A 23,694-nucleotide genomic window follows, 5' to 3' on the forward strand; every position below is an offset into this window, starting at 1 on the left:
TAGAAATAAAATTTTGACAAAATTTTCTACACAAATACAATTTTGACAAAATTTTCTATAGAAATAATTGGCAAAATTTTGTTCAAATTTTCTATAGAAATAAAATTTTGGGAAAATTTTCTACAGAAATAAAATTTTTACAAAATTTTCTATAAAAATAAAATTTTGATGAAATTTTCTATAGAAATAAAATTTTGACAAAATTTTCTATAGAAATAAAATTTTGACAAAATTTTCTATAGAAATAAAATTTTGACAAAATTTTCTATAGAAATACAAGTTAACAAAATTTTCTATAGAAATAATTGATAAAAATTTCTATAGAAATAAAATTTTGACAAAATTGTCTATAGAAATAAAATTTTGACAAAATTGTCTATAGAAATAAAATTTTGGCAAAATAATCTATAGGAATAACATTTCGACAAAATTTTCTATAGAATTAAAATTTCGACAAAGTTTTCTATAGAAATGAGATTTTGCCAAAATTTTCTATAGAAATACAAATTTGAAAAAATTTTCTATAAAAACAAAATTTTGACAAGCTGTTATATAGAAACAAAATTTTTACAACATTTTCTATAGAAATAAAATTTTGACAAAATTTTTTATGGAAACAAAATTTTGACAAAATTTTCTATAGAAATAAAATTTTGACAAAATTTTCTATAGAAATAAAAGAAATGCAATTTTGACAAAATTTCCTATAGAAATAAAATTTTAACAAAATTTTCTATAGAAATAAAATTTTGACAAAATTTTCTACACAAATACAATTTTGACAAAATTTTCTATAGAAATAATTGGCAAAATTTTGTTCAAATTTTCTATAGAAATAAAATTTTGGGAAAATTTTCTACAGAAATAAAATTTTTACAAAATTTTCTATAAAAATAAAATTTTGATGAAATTTTCTATAGAAATAAAATTTTGATGAAATTTTTTATAGAAATAAAATTTTGACAAAATTTTCTATAGAAATACAAGTTTAACAAAATTTTCTATAGAAATAATTGATAAAAATTTCTATAGAAATAAAATTTTGGCAAAATTGTCTATAGAAATAAAATTTTGACAAAATTGTCTATAGAAATAAAATTTTGACAAAAATTGTCTATAGAAATAAAATTTTGGCAAAATACTCTATAGGAATAACATTTTGACAAAATTTTCTATAGAATTAAAATTTCGACAAAGTTTTCTATAGAAATGAGATTTTGCCAAAATTTTCTATAGAAATACAAATTTGAAAAAATTTTCTATAAAAACAAAATTTTGACAAGATTTTATATAGAAACAAAATTTTTACAACATTTTCTATAGAAATAAAATTTTGACAAAATTTTTTATAGAAACAAAATTTTGACAAAATTTTCTATAGAAATAAAATTTTGACAAAATTTTCTATAGAAATAAATTTTGACAAGATTTTCTATAGAAGTAAAATTTTCTATAGAAATACAATTTTGACCAAATATATACACCCAAGTAATTGTTGCGAATTCATTTATTCGAAGAAAAAAATTGAAACTAACCACAAAAATTAGATCAAAAGCCTTAAAAAAAAGATTTCTTTTTCAATTTGGTAAATTTGGGGTAAAATGTTCTTCAAATTTTGGGAAAATTTTCTACAGAAATAAAATTTTTACAAAATTTTCTATAAAAATAAAATTTTGATGAAATTTTCTATAGAAATAAAATTTTGATGAAATTTTTTATAGAAATAAAATTTTGACAAAATTTTCTATAGAAATACAAGTTTAACAAAATTTTCTATAGAAATAATTGATAAAAATTTCTATAGAAATAAAATTTTGGCAAAATTGTCTATAGAAATAAAATTTTGACAAAATTGTCTATAGAAATAAAATTTTGACAAAAATTGTCTATAGAAATAAAATTTTGGCAAAATACTCTATAGGAATAACATTTTGACAAAATTTTCTATAGAATTAAAATTTCGACAAAGTTTTCTATAGAAATGAGATTTTGCCAAAATTTTCTATAGAAATACAAATTTGAAAAAATTTTCTATAAAAACAAAATTTTGACAAGCTTTTATATAGAAACAAAATTTTTACAACATTTTCTATAGAAATAAAATTTTGACAAAATTTTTTATAGAAACAAAATTTTGACAAAATTTTCTATAGAAATAAAATTTTGACAAAATTTTCTATAGAAATAAATTTTGACAAGATTTTCTATAGAAGTAAAATTTTCTATAGAAATACAATTTTGACCAAATATATACACCCAAGTAATTGTTGTGAATTCATTTATTCGAAGAAAAAAATTGAAACTAACCACAAAAATTAGATCAAAAGCCTTAAAAAAAAGATGTCTTTTTCAATTTGGTAAATTTGGGGTAAAATGTTCTTCAAATTTTGGCAGATTACTTTTGGCTCTAGTGGCAACCATGATACAGTAGCACTGGATGCCTTTAAAAATCAATGTTTGTGGACCAACTTCAAAGTTGTAATGTGCTGACATGTAAATTACGATGTAGATCAACATTATAATGATGTCATATATGTAAAAGTTTTGAGACGACACAATTCAATTTTAATATTTTTGTGTCACATCAGATCTTTTTAAATTCATTAATTTTGTGCACTTAATTCTCAAACCCAATTGTATTAGACAGAAATTTAAAAAAAAAAACGAACAGAAATCAACAAGAAATACAAATATCAATACAAATTGCAAGAATTATGCAAAAAAAAAAGAAAAGTATTTCGGAAAAACAATTGTGTTTCATCGAATGCCAAGAATATAGGCGGAGGGGATGACGTTATTATAGTCCAACTGTTTGACTGACCACACGCCACAGACTATAGGCTATAGTAATATTGGTCGCTTGTAAGCTACAAAGACGGTATCAGTTGGCAGTGGCGGGCGCTATAGCCGTTTGGCCAGTGGTAAACAAAAGCGAAAATGAATTGGCCATAAAATGTTCGTGTGCCTTTTTAGACTTAATTGTGGCATAGAGCAGAATGTTGTCATTGCCAAAAGGCGTTGGTAATATGGCAAACATTTAAACAATTGGGTGGTGGGGGTGGTATAGGGTGACACAAAGAGGGGTTATGAAAATACCTCCAACCCACCCGCGCTCTAGTGATTCACCCGCTCTTCCTTCACATGTAGATGGACACATCCACTAACACATATCTATAAGTATCGCGATCTCATCCGCATATATTCTGTTCTCATTAACTATCTAAACATTTGAGAATATTTTCCCCATCCGATTAATGAGTGTTTTCCTAATGAGTGTGTGGGGCGGCTGTCCGAGAGTATCATACGGGGAAAATTCGTGGGTGTTTGCATTTTTATTTGTCGCTGTTGTTTATCAAAATCACAATCTTTATTTATTTCTTTCTGTTCGGGAATGTTTGAGGATCTTCTTAGCCATATTCACAGTATCATCGTTGGCTGCGCAATTGCATTTTTCACTGTTTTGGTTAATTTTTGCCGTTGGTCCATTATTATGAAAGAATGAATATTGCGAATCTTGGACAAGCATACATAAACATTTGCAGCAAACAACAATTTGAAATTCTTGCTACACTCCAAACAAAAGGATTATGTGGGTCCAAAGAGATTGACCTTCCCTTAAGGAGTTTGGTATTCATTTCGAGTCAAAGATGCGGCTTCTTTACAATAAAGATATTTTTGGGACCTATAAAGCTATAAATCTAGGAAGAACACAATTAAAATTAGAATGCGGAACTTATTTACCGAATTTGCAATCTTCTTCTATCTTCTATATATATAAAATCTTCTATATATCTATAAAGTTTCAAGTAAATCGGTTCAGCCGTTTCGGAGCCAACTCGGAACGTACAAACAAACAAACAATCAAACAAATAAACAAACATAGATTGAATTTTATATATATATGCGATTGCTTGAAATTTTCATTGAATGTTGGGGTTGGCATCTAGACAAAAATCCGCTATTCCGTCGGGGAGGGGGACAACCCCTTTGCCCGACTTTTTTTTAAAGTACAGTGAAAACAAAACTAAACTCCCCCGACTGAAATTTTACGGAAAAACTGGGTGAGGTTATGAAATTTATATCAGGTTCCTGATTATACCCTGCTCCACACTGTGGAACAGGGTATTATAAGTTAGTGTTTGCAACACCCAGAAGGATGGTGTCTTTGGCAAAAATGCTCATCGATATAGCGATGTCCGTCTGCCCGTCTGTCCGTCTGTCCGTGAACACATTTTTGTAATCAAAGTCTAGGTCACAGTTTTAGTCCAATCGACTTCAAATTTGGCACAAGTATGTGTTTTGGCTCAGACTAGATCCCTATAGATTTTGGAAGAAATCGGTTCAGATTTAGATATAGCTCCCATATATATATTTCGCCCGATATGGACTTAGATGGCCCCAGAAGCCAGAGTTTTACCCTAATTTGCTTAAAATTTTGCACAAGAAGAGCAATTAGTACTATAGTCAAGTTTGCCAAATTTTATTGAAATCGGTTCAGATTTAGATATAGCTCCCATATATATCTTTCGCCCGATATGGACTAATACGGTCCCAGAAGCCAGATTTTTACCCCAATTTGGTTGAAATTTTGCACAGGGAGTAGAATTAGCATTGTAGCTATGCGTGCGAAATTTGGTTGAAATCGGTTCAGATTTAGATATAGCTCCCATATATAGCTTTCGCCCGATTTACACTCATATGACCACAGTGGCCAATTTTTAACTCCGATTTAGTTGAAATTTTGCACAGGTAGTAGAATTAGCATTGCAGCTATGAGTGCCAAATTTGATTGAAATCGGTTCAGATTTAGATATATCTCCCATATATAGCTTTCGCCCGATTTACACTCATATGACCACAGAGGCCAATTTTTAACTCCGATTATGTTAAAATTTTGCACAGGGAGTAAAATTAGCATTGTTGCTATGCGTGCCAAATTTCGTTGAAATCGGTTCAGATTTAGATATATCTCCCATATATAGCTTTCGCCCGATTTACACTCATATGACCACAGAGGCCAATTTTTAACTCCGATTATGTTAAAATTTTGCACAGGGAGTAGAATTAGCATTGTTGCTATGCGTGCCAAATTTCGTTGAAATCGGTTCAGATTTAGATATAGCTCCCATATATATGTTTTTTTTAATTTCGACAAAAATGGTCAAAATACCAACATTTTCCTTGTAAAATCGCCACTGCTTAGTCGAAAAGTTGTAAAAATGACTCTAATTTTCCTAAACTTCTAATACATATATATCGAGCGATAAATGATAAATAAACTTTTTCGAAGTTTCCTTAAAATTGCGTCAGATTTAAACGTTTCCCATATTTATACCCTTCACCACTACTGTGGTACAGGGTATAATAAGTTTGTGCATTTGTATGTAACGCCAAGAAGGAGTAATCATAGACCAACCTTTTAGTATACGGATCGGCTTAGAATTAAATTCTGAGTCGATTTAGCGATGTCCGTCTGTCTGTCTGTCCGTCTGTCTGTCCGTCTGTCTGTCTGTCTGTCTGTTGATGTATGTTTGTGTGCAAAGTACAGCTCGCAGTTTTAGTCCGATTGTCCTAAAATTTAGTATAGGGTCCTGTTTCGGCTCAAAGACGATTCCTATTGATTTTGGAAAAAATCGGTTCAGATTTAGATATAGCTGCCATATATATTTTTCACCGATCTGGTCATAATTGGCGTGTATATCAACCGATCTTCCTCAAATTCCGTACATCCGAATATTTTATGAGTCTCGAAAAACTTGCAAAATATCAGCAAAATCGGTTCAGATTTAGATATAGCTCCCATATATAGCTTTCGCCCGATTTACACTCATTTGCCCACAGAGGCCAATTTTTTGCTCCGATTTAGTTGAAATTTTGCATAGGGAGTAGAATTAGCGTTGTAACTATGCGTGCCAAATTTGCTTGAAATCGGTTCAGATTTGGATATATCTCCCATATAAAGCTTTCGCCCGATTTACACTCATATGACAACAGAGGCCAATTTTTAACTCCGATTTAGTTGAAACTTTGCACAGGGAGTAGAATTAGCATTGTAGCTATGCGTGCCAAATTTGGTTGAAATCGGTTCAGATTTAGATATAGCTCCCATATATATGTTTTTCTGATTTCGACAAAAATGGTCAAAATACCAACATTTTTCTTGTAAAATCGCCACTGCTTAATCGAAAAGTTGTAAAAATGACTCTAATTTTCCTAAACTTCTAATACATATATATCGAGCCATAAATCATAAATAAACTTTTTCGAAGTTTCCTTAAAATTGCTTCAGATTTAAACGTTTCCCATAGTTTTTTACTAACATTGTGTTCCACCCTAGTGCATTAGCCGACTTAAATTTTGAGTCTATAGATTTTGTAGAAGTCTATCAAATTCTGTCCAGATCGAGTGATATTTAAATGTATGTATTTGGGACAAACCTTTATATATAGCCCTCAACACATTTGGCGGATGTGATATGGTATCGAAAATTTAGATCTACAAAGTGGTGCAGGGTATAATATAGTCGGCCCCGCCCGACTTTAGACTTTCCTTACTGGTTTTTTACTAACATTGTGTTCCACCCTAGTGCATTAGCCAACTTAAATTTTGACTCTATAGATTTTGTAGAAGTCTATCAAATTCTGTCCAGATCGAGTGATATTCAAATGTATGTATTTCGGACAAACCTTTATATATAGCCCCCAACACATTTAACGGATGTGATATGTTATCGAAAATTTAGATCTACAAAGTGATGCAGGGTATAATATAGTCGGCCACGCCCGACTTTAGACTTTCCTTACTTGTTTTTTACTAACATTGTGTTCCACCCTAGTGCATTAGCCAACTTAAATTTTGACTCTATAGATTTTGTAGAAGTCTATCAAATTCTGTCCAGATCGAGTGATATTCAAATGTATGTATTTGGGACAAACCTTTATATATATAGCCCCCACACATTTGACGGATGTGATATGTTATCGAAAATTTAGATCTACAAAGTGATGCAGGGTATAATATAGTCGGTCCCGCCCGACTTTAGACTTTCCTTACTTGTTTTTTAATAAAAATAATAGGGCATAGGGAGACATCCGCTTCTCTTAAGTACATACAGAGAAAGAAACAATTAAACTTTACCGAGTTACTTGAAATTTACAGAGGACTGGGGAGAGGTTACGATATTAATAGTTGATACCTGATTTTGTGATATTTGGACGGAAGAGAGGCCGCCCCTTTAGGCTTATAATTTGCTTGACATTTTCTGGGACGTTTACAAAAGATACGCTACATCACTTTTCGATATTTGGTCGTGGAGGAGGTTCTCCTCTAAAACTGCAAAAAAAAAATTCTTAAGTTTTCTTGAAATTTACAAAGGCAGAGGGGGAAGGTTATGAACGAAGAGGCAACCTTCCTTGCCCCACCCTTGAAGGAAAGTTTCAAGAATTTTCAGGGAAGGTTAGGGGTACTATTCACTACGGTGTTTGTCGATAATGTATCGGGGAATGTGACGTCCCTTTAAAACAATAGAGCAAAATTGAAACATCTCCGATCTACTTAAAATTTACTGGGAACGTGGGAGGAGGTGATTAAATTTATACATGATTATTAAATTAGTATATGAATTTTCGATATCTGGTGAAAATTGAAATAAACTTTGTCGATCTACTTCGATAGAATTTATAGGGACCATTGAGTAGTCGTGAAATTAATATAGGGTACGTGATAGTCCGATATCAGGTCGGAGTGGAGCGAAGGTGGGGAGAGGGTTCCCTTTTTATACCCTACACCCTCTCCCCGACATTTGTTAAAACGAACCGTTTTACATATGCATATCCGCCGGATTTGTACCTATAAACGAAAAAGCAAGTATTCCGATTTGTTTGAAAGAACTCAAATCTTTTCGAATTTGTTTTCAGCACACGCAGAGAAGGAATATGATCACCTCAAACATGTTTCAAGAGCAAAATGTTATTTTTGTATGGTGACCATGTAACATGTTCGTCACTAAAATGTTATTTTTTCGTCAAATATAACCTGCTTGCCGAAATCAGATACATGATTTCCGAGAAAATAACATGGTTGCGAAATACATGGTCACCAACCAAAAATAACATTTTGCTCTTAAAACATGTTTGAGGTGATCATATTCCTTCTCTGGATGCACGAAGGATATGGTTGACTAAGTTAACGCAAAATGTTCCTACAAATACGCTTCGGAAGACGACGCGAAGCGGGCCGGGTTACGCCAGTATATTAATAAAGCTGTTCACGTACAACCAAGTGCCAGTTTAAAATTCCAATTTGTAGCAAATATTTCAAAATATTTGTTTAATTCCAAAAAGCTTTAAACGAATGTTGCAATATTCTCCAAATAAGCATTAACCTATTTGTATTTGAAGCGTCTTTATCTTAAATCTAAAGATTCAATATATCAGTTAATTTAAAGACGATTCGTTTAAACAAAAAACAAATTTTGTTTAATTTAAGGAAATTTTGATTTACCTCAAAAACATACGACTTTAACCAAGGGAGGAAAATGTCCATAATTTTTTAAAGCAAAGGTTACAAACTTTCTTTTAATTCAAATTTCATTAAAAAAAAAAACAAGTTGTGTAAATTGCGTATCCTAAAATTTGGGTTGTATAATTTTAAATTTTAGGCCAATAACGGTCTAACAAAGAAAAACACATTTTTTTTGTCAAAATTCGTTTTTATTATTCAACATAGTTCCCATCAAGAGCGATACAACGATTATAATGACCTTCCAATTTTTTGATACCATTTTGGTAGTACTCCTTCGGTTTTGCCTCAAATTAGACCTCAGTTTCGGCGATCACCTCTTCATCGCAGCCAAATTTTTTCCCTGCGAGCATCCTTTTGAGGTCTGAGAACAAGAAAAAGTCTCTGGGGGCCAGATCTGGAGAATACGGTGGGTGGGGAAGCAATTCGAAGTCCAATTCATGAATTTTTGCCGCGATTTCGACCTTCAAACGCTCCAATAACGCCATATAATAGTCACTGTTGATGGTTTTTCCCTTCTCAAGATAATCGATGCGCATCCCAAAAAACAGAGGCCATTACTTTGCCAGCGGACTTTTGAGTCTTTCCACGCTTCGGAGACGGTTCACCGGTCGCTGTCCACACGCACAATTCTTTCCTCCCAAACGAAATTTTAGACAAACAAAGTTCGTTTCTCATTTGCTTTTCGTTGAAAGGAAGTGTATTTAGAAGAAAAGTATATACTTTTTGTGATAAACGTTTATTCTTTTCCAGGATGTAAAAACAATTTCATAAAGACTAACTCAAAAAATTTTTTTCTGGCTAAGTGCATTTTCCCTCACAGCTTTCTCACTTCCACGAAGTTTTTTAGTTCTTAGCACCTTTTTCTGTAATACAAAAAATGTAGAAGAAATTATACGATTTTATAAATTTAAATTTTTTTTTACCTTTCGCCTGGACGGAGAATCGAACCGCGGACCATGCACTTTGTAAGCCAACACACTAACCACTGAGCAATGTACCTGTTATGGTCATCAATAGATAAATATCCATATAAGTTATATTTATATAGCATAGCTTGCGGCGCCCACGAACCGAATAAACAAAGTTTATTTAACAGAAACAAACATTTAGTTTGGCACCGTGGAGCAGTGGTAGCTACGTCCGACTCTCATGCCAAGGGTCGTGGGTTCGATCCCTGCTTCGACCAAAGTTTTTTATACCCTTGTAACACATCAAAATATTGCTCTAAGACCCAATAAAGTATATATATTCTGGGTCGTGGTGAAATTCTGAGTCGATCTAAGCATGTCCGTGCGTCCGTCTGTTGAAATCACTCTAACTTCCGAACGAAACAAGCTATCGACTTGAAACTTGGCACAAGTAGATGTTATCGATGTAGGTCGGATGGTATTGAAAATGGGCCATATCGGTCCACTTTTACGTATAGCCCCCATATAAAGGGACCCTCAGATTTGGCTTGTGGAGCCTCTAACAGAAGCATATTTCATCCGATCCGGCTGAAATTTGGTACATGGTGTTGGTGTATGGTCTCTAATAACCATGCAAAAATTGGTCCACATCGGTCCATAATTATATATAGCCCCCATATAAACCGATCCCCAGATTTGGCTTGCGGAGCCTAAAAGAGAAGAAAATTTCATCCGCTCCGGCTGAAATTTGGTACATGGTGTTGGTATATGGTCTCTAACAACCATGCAAAAATTGGTCCACATCGGTCCATAATTCTATATAGCCCCCATATAAACCGATCCCCAGATTTGGCTTGCGGAGCCTAAAAGAGAAGCAAATTTCATCCGATCCGGCTGAAATTTGGTATATGGTGTTGGTATATGGTCTCTAACAACCATGCAAAAATTGGTCCACATCGGTCCTTAATTATATATAGCCCCCATATAAACCGATCCCCAGATTTGGCTTATGGAGCCTCTAAGAGAAGCATATTTCATCCGATCCGGCTGAAATTTGGTACATGGTGGTATATGGTCTCTAACAATGATGCAAAAATTGGTCCACATCGGTCCATAATTATATATAACCCCCATATAAACCGATCCCCAGATTTGGCTTGCGAAGTCTCCAAGAGAAGCAAATTTCATCCAAGCCGGTTGTAATTTGGAACATGGAATTAGTATATGATCTTTAACAACCGTGCCAGAATTGGTCCATATCGTTCCATAATTATATATAGCACCCATATAAAACGTTCTCCAGATTTGACCTCCGGAGCCTCTTGGAGGAGCAAAATTCATCCGATCCGATTCAAATTAGGAACGTGGTGTTAGTATATGGTCGCTAACAACCATACCAAAATTGGTCCAATCACACAAAAATTGGTCCATATCGGTTCATAATCATGGTTGCCACTAGAGCCAAAAATAATCTACCAAAATTTTATTTCTATAGAAAATGTTGTCAAAATTTTATTTCTAGAGAAAATTTTGTTAAAATTTTATTCGATTCATATAAAAATTTTCATCATTTTCAAAATTTTATTTCTATAGAAAATTTTGTCAAAATTTTATTTCTATAGAAAATTTTGTTCAAATTTTATTCGGTTCATAATCATGGTTGCCAGTCGAGCCACAAAAAAATATACCAAGATTTTATTTCTATAGAAAATTTTGTCAAAAGTTTATTTCTATAGAAAATTTTGTTAAAATTTTATTTCTGTAGAAATTTTTGTCAAAATTTTCTTTCTATAGAATATTTTGTCAAAATTTTTATTTCTATAGAAAATTTTGTGAAAATTTTATTTCTATAGAAAATTTTGTTAAAATTTTATTTCTGTAGAAAATTTTGTCAAAATTTTATGTCTACTTTTTCAAACTGAATTATATACGTATTGGATCGATCTTTTTTGATTTAATATATACCACGTATGGACTTACATACAATTTAGAAGATGGTATTAGGAGGTTTTAAGATACCTTGCCATCGGCAAGCGTTACCGCAACTTAAGTAATTCGATTGTGGATGGCAGTGTTTAGAAGAAGTTTCTACGCAATCCATGATGGAGGGTACATAAGCTTCGGCCTGGCCGAACTTACGGCCGTATATACTTGTTTTTATTTTTTTTTTTACATATATTCCAGGTTTGATCGGAAGATTCCGAAGAAATGAACTGTAAAATGTGTCTTATTAAAGACCTAGACCCAGAAAAGAACAGTGTTTGATATAAACGAAATGGACTGTGTTGTTGGTTCAAAAATAACTTTTTTTTATTGAAAAAATAAAAATTTTGTAACAAACGAATGTTTTTGGTGATAAAAGTGTATACTTTTCGAAGCAATTCAAAAAACTCTAGCAAAAGAAAAACGTTTTGGGTACACGTTTTCCAAACGTTTTTTTTTTTCGTTGCGTGCACTCAGCCGACTGTCGATTGGACTCAGGAGTGTGGTGGTGGAGCCATGTTTTATCCATTGTCACATATCGACGGAAAAACTCGGGTGTATTACGAGTTAACAGCTGCAAACACCGCTCAGAATCATCAACACGTTGTTGTTTTTGGGCAAATGTGAGCTCGCGCGGCACCCATTTTGCACAGAGCTTCCGCATATCCAAATTTTGATGAATGATATGACCACCACGTTCCTTTGATATCTTTAAGGCCTCTGCTATCTCCATCAACTTCATTTTACGGTCATTCAAAATCATTTTGTGGATTTTTTTGATGTTTTCGTCGGTAACCACCTCTTTCGGGCGTCCACTGTGTTCACCGTCCTCCGTGCTCATTTCACCACGCTTGAATTTTGCATACCAATCAATTATTGTTGAATTCCCCGGGGGGCAGAGTCCGGAAACTCATCAAGCCAAGTTTTTGCTTCCACCGTATTTTTTCCCTTCAGAAAACAGTATTTTATCAAAACACGAAATTCCTTTTTTTCCATTGCTTTTTCACAATAACAAAAGTTGCTTCACAAAAGACGCTCTATCTCACAAACTTATTGACTTACAGACGTCAAATTTTGACACGAATCATTTAAAGGTTGCTAATAAAAATAATATGCATTTAATACTAGCGACGCCATCTATGTGTCAGACCGGGGACTTATCAGCCAACCTGTTATTTTTTCCCATATATACCGGTCAAGAACTGAATACACTGAAAAAAATATTGTCGTGAGGCCAAAGATTTCATGTCCTTAAAATACGAATGCAAATTTTGCTTAGCATAGAAGATAATAATATAGTTTTTTTTTTCTTGTCCAAAAGTCGATAAACTTTTCAATGAAGTCGTCTTGTCCTTATAATTAAGTGATTTGACTTCAAAATTGGTATCATAACATGAAATAAAAATTTTTTGGGGTAAGGTCAACTTGACTTTAATAATTAAGAAAAATTCTTTAAAATTAATGAAATTGTCTTTTAATTTGTTGTCTTTTTGCATCTTGACTACAAAGCAAAAATTCGTACAAAAATAGGACATGTTTTTAAACACTTTATTTTAAAGAAGTTTTTTACTTGAAACATAGCATAAATTCTACTGGAAGTCTAGTCTGAATTTGGAAAATAAAGTTGTCGTTAACACGTTTTTAAAGGACTGTGATGGCATATGAAGAAAAAAAGCTCAAAACAAAAAAAATTAAATTTGCTTCCTAGAAGCAAGTACACAAAACCCAAAATTAAAAGAGAATTGTGTCTTAAAAGTATCCTTACTTGTATTCTCCGCTTCTTTGGCTCGGAATCAATACCAAAATTGTTAAAGTAAAGACAAAATCTTTGGAAATCTTTGGAATCGACCTTCCTTTTGTCTAATATATAACCCGCATGGACTAACTTACAATTAAGAAGATGATGTTAAGAAGTTTTAAGATGCCTTGCCATCGGCCGCCATCAATTGTGGATGACCGTCTTTAGTAGAAGTTTCTACGCAATCCATGGTGGAGGGTACATAAGATTCGGCCTGGCTAAACTTGCGGCCATATATACTTTTTTTATACCCTGCGCCACACTGTGGAACAGGGTATTATAAGTTAGTGCATATGTTTGTAACACCCAGAAGGAGACGAGATAGATACATGGTGTCTTTGGCAATAATGCTCAGGGTGGGTCCCTGAGTCGATATAACCATGTCCGTCCGTCTGTCCGTGAACACATTTGTGTAATCAAAGTCTAGGTCGCAGTTTTAGTCCAATCGACTTCAAATTTGGCACAAGTATGTGCTTTGGCTCAGAATAGAACCCTATTGATTTTGGAAGAAATCGGTTCAGATTTAGATATAGCTTCCATATATATATTTCGCCCGATATGGACTTATATGGCCCCAGAAGCCAGAGTTTTACCCTAATTTGCTTAAAATTTTGCAGAAGAAGAAAAATTAGTACTAGAGTCAAGTGTGCCAAATTTTATTGAAATCGGTTCAGATTTAGATATAGCTCCCATATATATCTTTCGCCCGATATGGACTAATACGGTCCCGGAAGCTAGAGTTTTATCCCAATTAGGTATAAATTAGGGGTACAATTAGTAGTGTAGTCAAGTATGCCGAATTTTATTGAAATCGGTTCAGATTTAGATATAGCTCCCATATATAGCTTTCGCCCGATTTACACTCATATGACCACAGAGGCCAATTTTTTGCTCCGATTTAGTTGAAATTTTGCACTGGGAGTAGAATTAGCATTGTAGCTATGCGTGCCAAATTTGGTTGAAATCGGTTCAGATTTAGATATATCTCCCATATATAGCTTTCGCACGATTTACACTCATATGACCACAGAGGCCAATTTGTAACTCCGATTTAGTTGAAATTTTGCACAGGGAGTAGAATTAGCATTGTTGCTATGCGTGCCAAATTTGGTTGAAATCGGTTCAGATTTAGATATAGCTCCTATATATATGTTTTTCTGATTTCGACAAAAATGGTCAAAATACCAACATTTTCCTTGTAAAATCGCCACTGCTTACTCGAAAAGTTGTAAAAATGACTCTAATTTTCCTAAACTTCTAATACATATATATCGAGCGATAAATCATAAATAAACTTTTTCGAAGTTTCCTTAAAATTGCGTCAGATTTAAACGTTTCCCATATTTTTTTACTAACATTGTGTTCCACCCTAGTGCATTAGTGATATTCAAATGTATGTATTTGGGACAAACCTTTATATATAGCCCCCAACACATTTAACCGATGTGATATGGTATCGAACACTAAGATCTACAAAGTGGTGCAGGGTATAATATAGTCGGTCCCGCCCGACTTTAGACTTTCCTTACTTGTTTTTTACTAACATTGTGTTCCACCCTAGTGCATTAGCCAACTTAAATTTTGACTCTATAGATTTTGTAGAAGTCTATCAAATTCTGTCCAGATCGAGTGATATTGAAATGTATATATTTGGGACAAACCTTTATATATAGCCCCCAACACATTTGACAGATGTGATATGGTATCGAAAATTTAGATCTACAAAGTGATGCAGGGTATAATATAGTCGGCCCCGCCCCACTTTAGACTTTCCTTACTTGTTTTATTTAGAAAAATCGGGTGGTACATATATGGGAGCTATAGCTAAATCTGAACTGATTTCGATGATTTTTTGCACATATAGTTAGTGCTATAGAAGATTACATTTAGCCAACTTTGAGTAAGATCGGTTGATAAATAAGGGTTTTATGATCTTATTTGGCAAAATCGGGCGATACATATATATGGGACCTATATCTAAATCTGAACCGATTTCGATGAAATTTTCAGACATAAAGGGTGATACAGAAGATTATTTTGTGATAAATTTGACGACGATCGGTTAGTAAAAAAGTGCAACGTGACCCCATTTGTCGAAATCGAGCAATACATATATATGGGAGCTATATCTAAATTTGATCCGATTTCTTCCAAATTCAATAGCGTTCGTCCTTGTGCCCAAAACAAACTCCCTGTACCAAACTTCATCAAAATCGGTTAATAATTGCGACCGGAATCCTGTGAACAACAAATACATGGACAGACGGATGGATGGACGGACGGACACCAAGGTGGTGATTCTGAGTCGATCGGTATATATTTTATTGGGTCTAAAATCAATATTTCTGTTAGGCACATTTTTTGGCAGATCAAACTTATTATACCCTAACCACTATGTGGTTTAGGGTATAATGACTTTAAAACAATGTGTTGAAACATTTTATTAATTTTGAAGATTTTTTCAGAAATATTAAATCCATTTTGACTTCATTAAAACGAAATTTTCATTCATGTTAGGATACACATTTTTATGTCGAATCACTTAGCTATAAGGACAAACAGACTTCATTGAAAAGTTTAGAGACTTTTAGACAAGGGAACAACTTTATTTCAGAGAAATACGTCTTCTATTCTAAGCAAAATTCGTATTCGTATTTTAAGCATGTGAAATATTTGGCCTCCCGACAATATTCTTTGCGGTGCACCATCTACTATTTAATATGTGATAGAAACCAAATTTATGAAAATTGACCAAATTCTGTTTGGTCCGACCATCGGACCAAATTTAAAAATTAGAAATCTTTTGGACCAATTTTAGTCCGATCGGACCAAAACGGCAACGCTGATTGGAATTGAAAGTCTATACACAGAGTAGAAGTAACTACTCTCCGAAAGTTTTTATACCCTGCTCCACACTGTGGAACAGGGTATTATAAGTTAGTGCATATGTTTGCAACACCCAGAAGGAGACGAGATAGACACATGGTGTCTTTGGCAAAAATGCTCAGGGTGGGTTCCTGAGTCGATATAGCGATGTCCGTCTGTCCGTCTGTCCGTGAACACATTTTTGTAATCAAAGTCTAGGTCGCAGTTTTAGTCCAATCGACTTCAAATTTGGCACAAGTATGTGTTTTGGCTCAGAATAGATCCCTATTGATTTTGGAAGAAATCGGTTCAGATTTAGATATAGCTCCCATATATATATTTCGCCCGATATGGACTTATATGGCCCCAGAAGCCAGATTTTTACCCTAATTTGCTTAAAATTTTGCACAAGAAGAACAATTAGTACTATAGTCAAGTGTGCCAAATTTTATTGAAATCGGTTCAGATTTAGATATAGCTCCCATATATATCTTTCGCCCGATATTGACTAATATGGTCCTAAAAGCTAAAGTTTTGACCCAATTTGGTTGAAATTTTGCACAGGGAGTAGATTTAGCATTCTAGCTATGCGTGCCAAATTTCATTGAAATCGGTTCAGATTTATATATAGCTCCCATATATAGCTTTCGCCCGATTTACACTCATATGACCACAGAGGCCAATTTTTTGCTCCGATTTAGTTGAAATTTTGCACAAGGAGTAGATTTAGCATTGTAGCTATGTGTGCCAAATTTGGTTGAAATCGGTTCAGATGTAGATATAGCTCCCATATATATCTTTCGCCCGATATGCACTTATATGGACCCAGAAGACAGAGTTTTATCCCGATTAGCTTGAAATTTTGCACAAGGAGCACAATTGGTAGTATAGTCATGTGTGCCAAATTTGATTGAAATCGGTTCAGATTTAGATATAGCTTCCATATATATTTTTCGCCCGATATGGACTTATATGGCCCCAGAAGCCCGAGTTTTTGCCCAATTTGGTTGAAATTTTGCACAGGGAGTAGATTTAGCATTCTAGATATGCGTGCCAAATTTGGTTGAAATCGGTTCAGATTTAGATAAAGCTCCCATATATATGTTTTTCTGATTTCGACAAAAATGGTCAAAATACCAACATTTTCCTTGTAAAATCGCCACTGCTTAGTCGAAAAGTTGTAAAACTCACTCTAATTTTCCTAAACTTGTAATACATATATATCGAGCGATAAATCATAAATAAACTTTTGCGAAGTTTCCTTAAAATTGCTTCAGATTTAAATGTTTCCCATATTTTTTTTACTAAAATTGTGTTCCACCCTAGTGCATTAGCCAACTTAAATTTTGAGTCTATAGATTTTGTAGAAGTCTATCAAATTTTGTCCAGATCGAGTGATATTTAAATGTATGTATTTGGGACAAACCTTTATATATAGCCCCCAACACATTTGACGGATGTGATATGTTATCGAAAATTTCGATCTACAAAGTGGTGCAGGGTATAATATAGTCGGCCCCGCCCGACTTTAGACTTTCCTTACTTGTTTTGTTTTGCAACAGACGTAGAGAAGAGGTTTTGTTATATTTGTAATGTGTGTGTGTATGTTTATGTTTGCAACAACCTCCATCGAAATCAGTCCGTGGTATACCTACGAATATTCTTACTCAGATCTAGTGTTACCTAATTTCGCTTTTTTTCCCTTTATTGTAAAAATACATTTTCGAACAGCGTTTTTAAGAAATGTTCGTTCTCAAAAAAAGTAGATAACATGCAATAATACAAATCAAGTCATTAGTTTTCAATGTGAGAAAAAATTAAAATAAATGTATATGCGCACATTTTTCAACCAAAATTGAAACTATCCATAATTTTAATTAAATTTTCGAGAACTAATATCAGAAATAAGAGAATGCTAGGATATAGTACAATAGTAAAGCAAATATGAATGTCCTTACACTGAAAAAAAAGAATTTTTCTTAATTATTAAAGTCGCGTTGACCTTACCTCAAAAATTTTATCTTTCATGTTATGATACACATTTTTAAGTAAAATCACTCAATTATAAGGACATTACAACTTTATTCAAAAGTTTATTGACTTTTGGACAAGGAAAAAACTTTATTTTAGAGAAATGCGTCTTCCATGTTAAGCAAAATTTGCATTCTTATTCTAAGGACATGAAATCTTTGACTTCACGGCAATATTTTTTTCAGTGTAGAAAACTAAAAAATTAAATATAAATAAGATCGTTTAATTGCATTTATTTGACGTTCATTACAAACATCTTTATAGTAATACGGGATGAAATTGATCGAAAATACTGTTGTTACTATTACAACACATACTGGAGATATATTTTGACATTTGCCGTTTTTGAAAACAATTACTAAAAAAACACGTTGTGTTTTCCCCAATGTACGTACGTACAAAAATACATATCGTACATTTTAAACGTTTACTCACACTACGCTAAATACTAGCTATATTTGAAATTACCTACACAGTGTAATTTCAAATTTTTGTGTGCAAAGTACAGCTCGCAGTTTTAGTCCGATTGTCCTAAAATTTGGTATTTGGGTCCTGCTTCGGCTCAAAGACGATCCCTATTGATTTTGGAAAAAATCGGTTCAGATTTAGATATAGCTGCCATATATATTTTTCACCGATCTGGTTTTTTAATTGGTTACGTTTCACAAATTCCATCCACATATATAATGGATGTATTTGACATAATGATATTTTGCAAAATGAGTATTTGAAATTTTACCTTCTTTTATAGGCTAATTAAGAGGCAATATCCAAAAGATTTAGAAACATTGTGCAAATTTCACAATCCACATAGATCATCGACTTTGAAAAGTGATGATATATTTCATAAATAATAATGAAAGCTCACAAATTGATTGTGTCCATACCATACCACTCACAAATTGCACACTTCCTAAGAGGGTAGGGGGTGTGTGCTATTGACGACTAAGATTTTTTGCATATGTGCTAATAGAAATTTGTTAACAATATAACTGTGAGTCTATACGAAAAAAAAAAAACAAAAAAAACGCCAACACATATCCTCTACGATACTGTCATGTCCCAAATTCAAAACAAAAACCGAAAAAAAAACTTTTAGGATACGAAACGGCTGATAGAAGAGGAAAAAATAAGAAAAGACAAAAATATCATCTCAAGAGAAATCAGTAGCAAGATGAAATTTTGAATATTTCAAGCAAAAAGATTTTCACTCAGTTCTCACCATAACACCCCTTGGGTGCCCCTGCATCCCCTTTGGGGGGTCTCATCAATAATTTATATGACAAAAATTTGTGAATGATTTTAGGTTTGCATACAAATCGCCATGCAATCTCACCAAAAAGAAAAAATACTCAACACAGAGATCGTATGGAGAGCAGACATGTCCGTCCTCCACAATGATCACCACTCAATTTTTCCGCTAACACAATCGCCCAAACACACAACAGTCATACTACTAACTCGCCTCCACCTTCCATCCTGCCATTCTCAATTGAGAAATTTTCCACCCCACGAAAAAAAAATAAAAGAAAATTTCTCATAAGACGAAAACAAAAAATAACCCAAAATCTGAACTCACTCAAAATTCACCATTACTCATTGGTTTTTAATATTTTTTTTTGGCACACTATTTTCAGTATGAGTACGGCCGCGTAACGCTTATAATACCACAAGCCTATCCAAACGACGCTGGAGTCTATGTACTGACAGCCAAAAATCTAGCAGGTGAAGCTTATAGTTCGTGTAACGTGATTGTCAAAGGACGTCTGCCAAACGAGACGTCCGATTCGGAAATGGCTTCGGATATGGAACCGACTAAGCCAACGGTACAGTTGTCGCTAAAAGATGTCTCGATTGTCGAGGGTAAACCACTTCGTCTCGATTGTATAATTGTGGGTCAGCCAGAGCCCGAAGTGATCTGGTATCATAATGAGAAGCCCATCAAGGAATCGGCTGACTTGAAATTGCTTTTCCAGGGCGACAAGTGTTCGTTGATCATTCAGGAGGCCTTTGCCGACGATGCGGGCAATTACAAAGTGGTGGCCATCAATTCCGCTGGTGAGGCTTCGAGCAGCTGTGATGTCAAGGTCACACCATCGACCGAATCAGAAACTGCCTCAGTGGCTGGCTCCGAAAGCAAAACAGAGGTGAAGAAAACCGAAACCGTAACTGTGGAAAAGAAAGTAGAAGAAGTTGTTGTCGAAGATGTGGGTGAAGACGAAGAAGACGGCCAAGAGGTGGTGGTTGAGGAAGTCGAAGAAGAAGAAGAAGAGGAAGAAGCTGAAGCCGAAGTTGTCGAAGATGATTCCTGCTTGGAATTTGTGAAAAAGTTCGAAGATCAATCTGCCGAAATGGGCGAAATGGTAAAATTCGAGGTTGTCCTTAAGGCCAAGCCTAAAGCCACTGTTGCATGGTTCTTCAATGGCAATGAGGTTAAAGCAGATAATGATAACTTTGTCATTGCCTCCAAGGGTGATGAGCAATACTCTTTGACAATCAAGAAAATGAGCACTGCCACCGCAGGCAAAGTAGAGGTTAGAGCCAAGAATACCCTTGGAGTCTCATCCGTGGTAGCTTTCCTGGGTTTGTCCACCTCCGAATTGGATGATATGACCGATGATGAAACCCAAAGCCTGACTCAGGATAATTCCGCTTCGGCCTCGGTTACCATTGAAAAGAAGGTAGTCACCACTACCACCACCCAATCGGAAGTGAAGACCACCAATGGTGAGCCTGCTTCCCAAATTCCCGATATTGTGGATGCCGCTCCCAAGGAAATGGTTCTGTTGGAGACAACAGTTACTGGCTCCCCCACCCATGGTCACGACTCGGCCCCCAATTCCCCAGCTGCTGGTCGTAAGGCTTATGCCCCACGCTTCACCACCCCCTTGGCGGGTAAAATTGTCGATCAGGGCACTAATGTAAGCATGGAAGCCGTCGTTGATGGCCACCCTACTCCCGATATCATTAAGGTGGAAAAGAATGGCTTCAACTTGGCTCAAAACGATCGCATCTCCATTGAGGCCCAAAACAACCATGTCGTTATTGGTGTCAAGAATGTAAATCATTCGGATGCTGGACGTTATGCCGTCACCGCCAGTAATGTGGCTGGCCAGGCCACCACCACTGCCGATTTGATTGTCAAAAGTAAGTAAAACCACCCCATGAAATGATCCATGATTGTCTTAGTGTCCATTTGTGGTAGAAGGTAGGGGGAGGGTCTATGTGTGAGTTCCGATCATGCATAATTCTCTACATGACACCCATATAAATGCACGTATATGTATATATGCGTATAGCTTTGGCTATTCTGAAGTTTATAAATATTTCGACTGGCCAACAGAATGGCGCAGCCTGTTTGAATATCGGAACGCATGTAGGAGGATTGAGAATGACTATGTCAGCTAGAATATATGACTGACTGTGATGGCAAATCAGAAGACGATGAAGGGGATGAAGATAATACATATGTGTGTAGTGGGATATTTGAAGGCAATAAGCGACAATATTCTTTGGGTCCGTCCGCTGACTGGTCAGAGTGTCTTTTTTTTCTTTTTGGTTTGTTTGTTATAGACCCCAGATGATTTGAACTACCACTTGCCAGTGGACATCCGAAAAAGAAACCAGAACCAGCAGCAAATTGTTTTTCTAATCTTTCTAAATGCCATCCAACCATTTGTCCGTCCGTCTGTCTTTTCCTCGTCCCACAGACCCAATGTTTTCTAGTCAATTGCTAATCATGAACATGAATATAATTCTTGTATACGCTTTCCCCTCTCTTCTCTCATTCTATATATCGTATATCTTAAATAAAAAGAGGAAAATATTTTGTAGATATGTGTATATGTTTATATACTTCACATTTTTTTCATTTTATATCTGTACATATATTATATAGAAAAGTTTGTTAATGAAAATTTCTTGCTATTTTCATCTTTGGTTTGAGATGTATGTACGTGTACGTACTACCACAAAATTAAGTATGAAAGGGCCAAAAATAATGGGACTTATGTTAGAGCATTGACGTCATTTATTTTGAAGTTCACGCGGTGCAAAGGCAACTTAAAACATATATCACATTTTAAGTTGACAAAACCAATGAGAAATGTAAAAAATCTTATATTGGATAGAACAAAGTTAACGTTGATGCGAAATGTAAACAATTCGTTTTTTTTTTTTTTTGATATCCTCCTCCGTAGGATAAGATAGGGGTTAGGGGGTATACTGGGTTAGGTTAGGAACAGTGGCAACTCGTTGTTTTAGGCTCAGATAGATTATTCAGTCCATTGTGATGAGACCAATGAGTGCTACCCGATTCTATGTTTAATTTAATGACAAAGGTAAACCGGGATTAAACCCATGACCCTGTGAATGTCAGGCGTACATGCTAACCATTGCAACACAGTGGCTCCGACTTTATCATTCTGTTTGCTCTCAGACCCCTGAAAGTACAAAAGGTGGCTAATATGTAATGCACCACAGTAAAACGCTGTATTTTTATACCCACCACCATAGAATGGTGACGGGGTATAATAAGTTTGTCATTCCGTTTGTAACGCATCGAAATATCGATTTCCGACTATATAAAGTATATATATTCTTGATCAGGGAGAAATTCTAAGACGATATAAGCATGTCCGTCTGTCCGTCTGTCTGTCTGGCTGTCTGTTGTAATCACGCTACAGCATTCAATAATGGAGCTATCGTCCTGAAATTTGGCACAGAATCGTCTTTTGTCTGCGCGCAGGTCAAGTTCGAAGATGGGCTATATCGGGCCATTTTTTGGTATAGCCCCCATATAAACCGACCTCCCGATTTGGGGTCTTTCGCTTATAGAAACCGTAGTTTTCATCCAATTTGCGCGAAATTGAAAATCTAGAGATATTTTGGGACCTTGAAGAGGTGTGCCAAAAATGGTGAGTGTCGGTCCATGTTTTGGTATAGCCCCCATATAAACCGACCTCCCGATTTGGGGTCTTTCGCTTATAGAAACCGTAGTTTTCATCCAATTTGCGCGAAATTGAAAATCTAGAGGTATTTTGGGACCTTGAAGAGGTGTGCCAAAAATGGTGAGTGTCGGTCCATGGTTTGGTATAGCCCCCATATAAACCGACCTCTCGATTTGGGGTCTTTCGCTTATAGAAACCGTAGTTTTCATCCAATTTGCGCGAAATTGAAAATCTAGAGATATTTTGGGACCTTGAAGAGGTGTGCCAAAAATGGTGAGTGTCGGTCCATGTTTTGGTATAGCCCCCATATAAACCGACCTCCCGATTTTACTTCTTGGGCTTATAAAGGGTGATTTGTTAAGAGCTTGATAACTTTTTTTAAAAAAAAAACGCATAAAATTTGCAAAATCTCATCGGTTCTTTATTTGAAACGTTAGATTGGTCCATGACATTTACTTTTTGAAGATAATTTCATTTAAATGTTGACCGCGGCTGCGTCTTAGGTGGTCCATTCGGAAAGTCCAATTTTGGGCAACTTTTTCGAGCATTTCGGCCGGAATAGCCCGAATTTCTTCGAAAATGTTGTCTTCCAAAGCTGGAATAGTTGCTGGCTTATTTCTGTAGACTTTAGACTTGA

The 23,694-nt window shown here is 34.8% G+C and overlaps 1 protein-coding gene across 8 annotated transcripts in view; it reads left to right on the top strand.

The window, feature by feature from the left end:
- zormin overlaps positions 1–23,694 on the top strand; it is a 517,259-nt gene that overhangs the window by 287,056 nt on the left and 206,509 nt on the right. For all 8 annotated transcript variants that reach the window (XM_075303991.1, XM_075303993.1, XM_075303996.1 and 5 more), the window contains one exon: positions 19,746–21,255. In XM_075303991.1, the coding sequence (XP_075160106.1) occupies positions 19,746–21,255 (1,510 nt within the window). The remainder of the gene's footprint in view (positions 1–19,745; positions 21,256–23,694) is intronic.

Source organism: Haematobia irritans, chromosome 4 (assembly GCF_050003625.1).
Source record: "Haematobia irritans isolate KBUSLIRL chromosome 4, ASM5000362v1, whole genome shotgun sequence".
NCBI lineage: Eukaryota > Metazoa > Arthropoda > Insecta > Diptera > Muscidae > Haematobia > Haematobia irritans.